At 33.7% G+C, this 2,500-nt stretch overlaps 1 protein-coding gene across 3 annotated transcripts in view; it reads left to right on the forward strand.

Annotated features, from left to right (window-relative positions):
• Positions 1 to 2,500, forward strand: part of LOC144976822 (putative inorganic phosphate cotransporter) — a 64,138-nt gene that overhangs the window by 16,940 nt on the left and 44,698 nt on the right. For all 3 annotated transcript variants that reach the window (XM_078921305.1, XM_078921303.1, XM_078921302.1), the window contains exon 3: positions 1,013 to 1,338. In XM_078921305.1, the coding sequence (XP_078777431.1) occupies positions 1,013 to 1,338 (326 nt within the window). The remainder of the gene's footprint in view (positions 1 to 1,012; positions 1,339 to 2,500) is intronic.

Raw genomic sequence — 2,500 nt, forward strand, 5'->3', positions numbered from 1 at the left:
AAATTTAGTGCGATCATTGTCTTTCATCCCCACACTTACCATGTTCAACATTACCTGACTTCTATTACAACACGAGACACCTTTCTTAACCCCCCTCCCCATGGTTGTCTTTTTTCAATTAAAAAATGATTTTATTCATCTTTGCTTCGTTGAAGCAATCCTGCCATAATCCATTGCTCTTCAAGAAGAGGCTCTTCAAAGTTATCAATATGGGCGCACTTAAGTAAATGGTACATTTTTGTTTTGTTTTGGTCAAATAAAATTCTTTTAATTTTAGGATTTATCTTAATTAATAATCAAAACAATTTCATTCCACTCCTAATCCTGGAGAACGCGAACAATTTTTAGAAAAAAACATAATCGTTTAATAGTAATCCGTTGAATGAAATTTTCACCAAATGGGCGAGACTTTCTGATGAAAAGCAAATAAAGGCTAGTTTTCAAAAAACTCGTTAAGGCGATTTTTCTACTTTTGAGATTTTCCATCCATGAGAAATTGAAAAGTAAATTTTATTTTAAGCATCATTTGGCACAAGAAATTCCTTACATTTGATGTAATTTGATTGAAAATTTTCTAAAATAATCACTATATATAACTCGAAATTATTGCAAAACAAAAAGCCTTTTGCAATGTATTGGTTACGAAGTATCTAAGAACCGTACGTTTAACGATTAAAGGTCATTTTTCATGGCTTTGGATTTTATTTAATTCTTAGTTTAAACGCTTATTAATACTCATTTGCAAGCTCGTTGTGCTTAAAATAACCTACATATAATAAATCAAAAACCATCAAAGAATTCTATAAAATTTCTGTTTGTCAATAGGGTCGCCCCGACAAAAGACACTATTGAGGCGATGGTAAATATATATATATATATTATATATATATATATATATATATATATATATATATATATATGTGTGTGTGTGTGTGTGTGTGTGTATATGGATTTTAAATACTGTAATCCATTATATTTATCTTATTCCTATAATATTATGTATTTTCAAAAGCTGCTCCCGTGCCGCTTCTGAGGTCATACCGACTGATGATTGTTATGATGGGATGTACTGTCTTGTGCTCCTCCTTCGCCAATCAGACTAGCATGACCTCTGCTCTCGTTTGTATGATTGACGACAACAGCAGCAGCATCAGGAGCAGTAGCAGTAGCAGTGTCAACAGCATCAACCACTACCATCACCACCGCTGCTCAGGCAATGCTAGAGGGCATAGCAACAGAAGCAACATCAACACAACTATTGGACTCTTCGATGCAAAGTCTTTTAACTCATCAAAATCACCCTTGCACTTGAATAAAACCATCGAAGAGGAAGATGAGGTACCGTTTGTATGATATATATATATATATATATATATATATATATATATATATATATATATATATATATATATATATAATAATAAAATTCTTACAGTTTTCACAGTAGACTGATTTTTTTGGGATGGTTTTTTTTCTTGTATTTTTATTTCTTACTCCGTCTGGCACCTTTCATACACACTTGTTCAGATGTTTATCCAATTAAAATGTTACTAAGTGATGCTCAAAACCATTCTTCAGCCAACTACAACAACAAGAACAACAAAAGACAATAAAAACTAGATAGCTAACAAAAATGTTTGGAGTCCGATACATCTTGACATAATGCCATTTTGAGAAGGCGGGTCACACATAAGCCGTATACAATATAATACCACATAGTTAGATAATCTCAAAAAGCACTAAACACAACATGCATAGAGAACATTTAACAATTCGTTAAAGATTATCAATGAACCCGCATATCACGTGACGTTGTAATTTAAAAAATAACAGTCGAAGACAATGACAGAAATTCTATTCAAAACTGATCATAAATAAATCAAAATGATATAAATTATAACATTAAATAACTTTCCCATAGACCTTAGTCCTTCCCATGCTCTTGGTACACGAGACTGCTATGAAGAGGCACAATCGGCTGTCGTGGTATGTCTTTTCTGCTGGGTGGGGATCCTGACCTCCCATAGTGGGCAGGGAGGTACATGCTGTGTCTTCTATCCCACCATACCCGTTTTCCAATTGTTTTCTGTCGTTGTCTTGGAGTGAGATTACTTGGTTTTGTCCTGACCCTGGCTGGAATTCCTTGGCTGGGAGGGAAACAGTCAAATGCATAGTTATTGTTTTGGGAGATGATATTTTTTTCCTTGTAAATCATCTCTCTGTTATGTTTCATTATGTTTGTTATTTTTAATGTATAATGTAAGCATTTGAGTGTATTCCTTTTTGTTGGATTTTGTGTTTGTGTCCGGATGAGACATAGGTGATCTCAAACTAAGTACATTGATGGTTTGCTCTTGGAATCTGCATCTGATCCCTATTTGTTTCCAGTTCCCCTTTGTCTTCCTTTCTCCTGGGTGCTTTAATTGTAATTCTAGAATATTTTACTATCCCATTTTCTTCCTTTTTACTGGCGCTGATATAACCTAAATGTGTTGCAAGC

This window comes from Berghia stephanieae, chromosome 7, assembly GCF_034508935.2.
Source record: "Berghia stephanieae isolate SIO BIC M18660-M18661 chromosome 7, UCSD_Bste_1.3, whole genome shotgun sequence".
Lineage (NCBI taxonomy): Eukaryota > Metazoa > Mollusca > Gastropoda > Nudibranchia > Aeolidiidae > Berghia > Berghia stephanieae.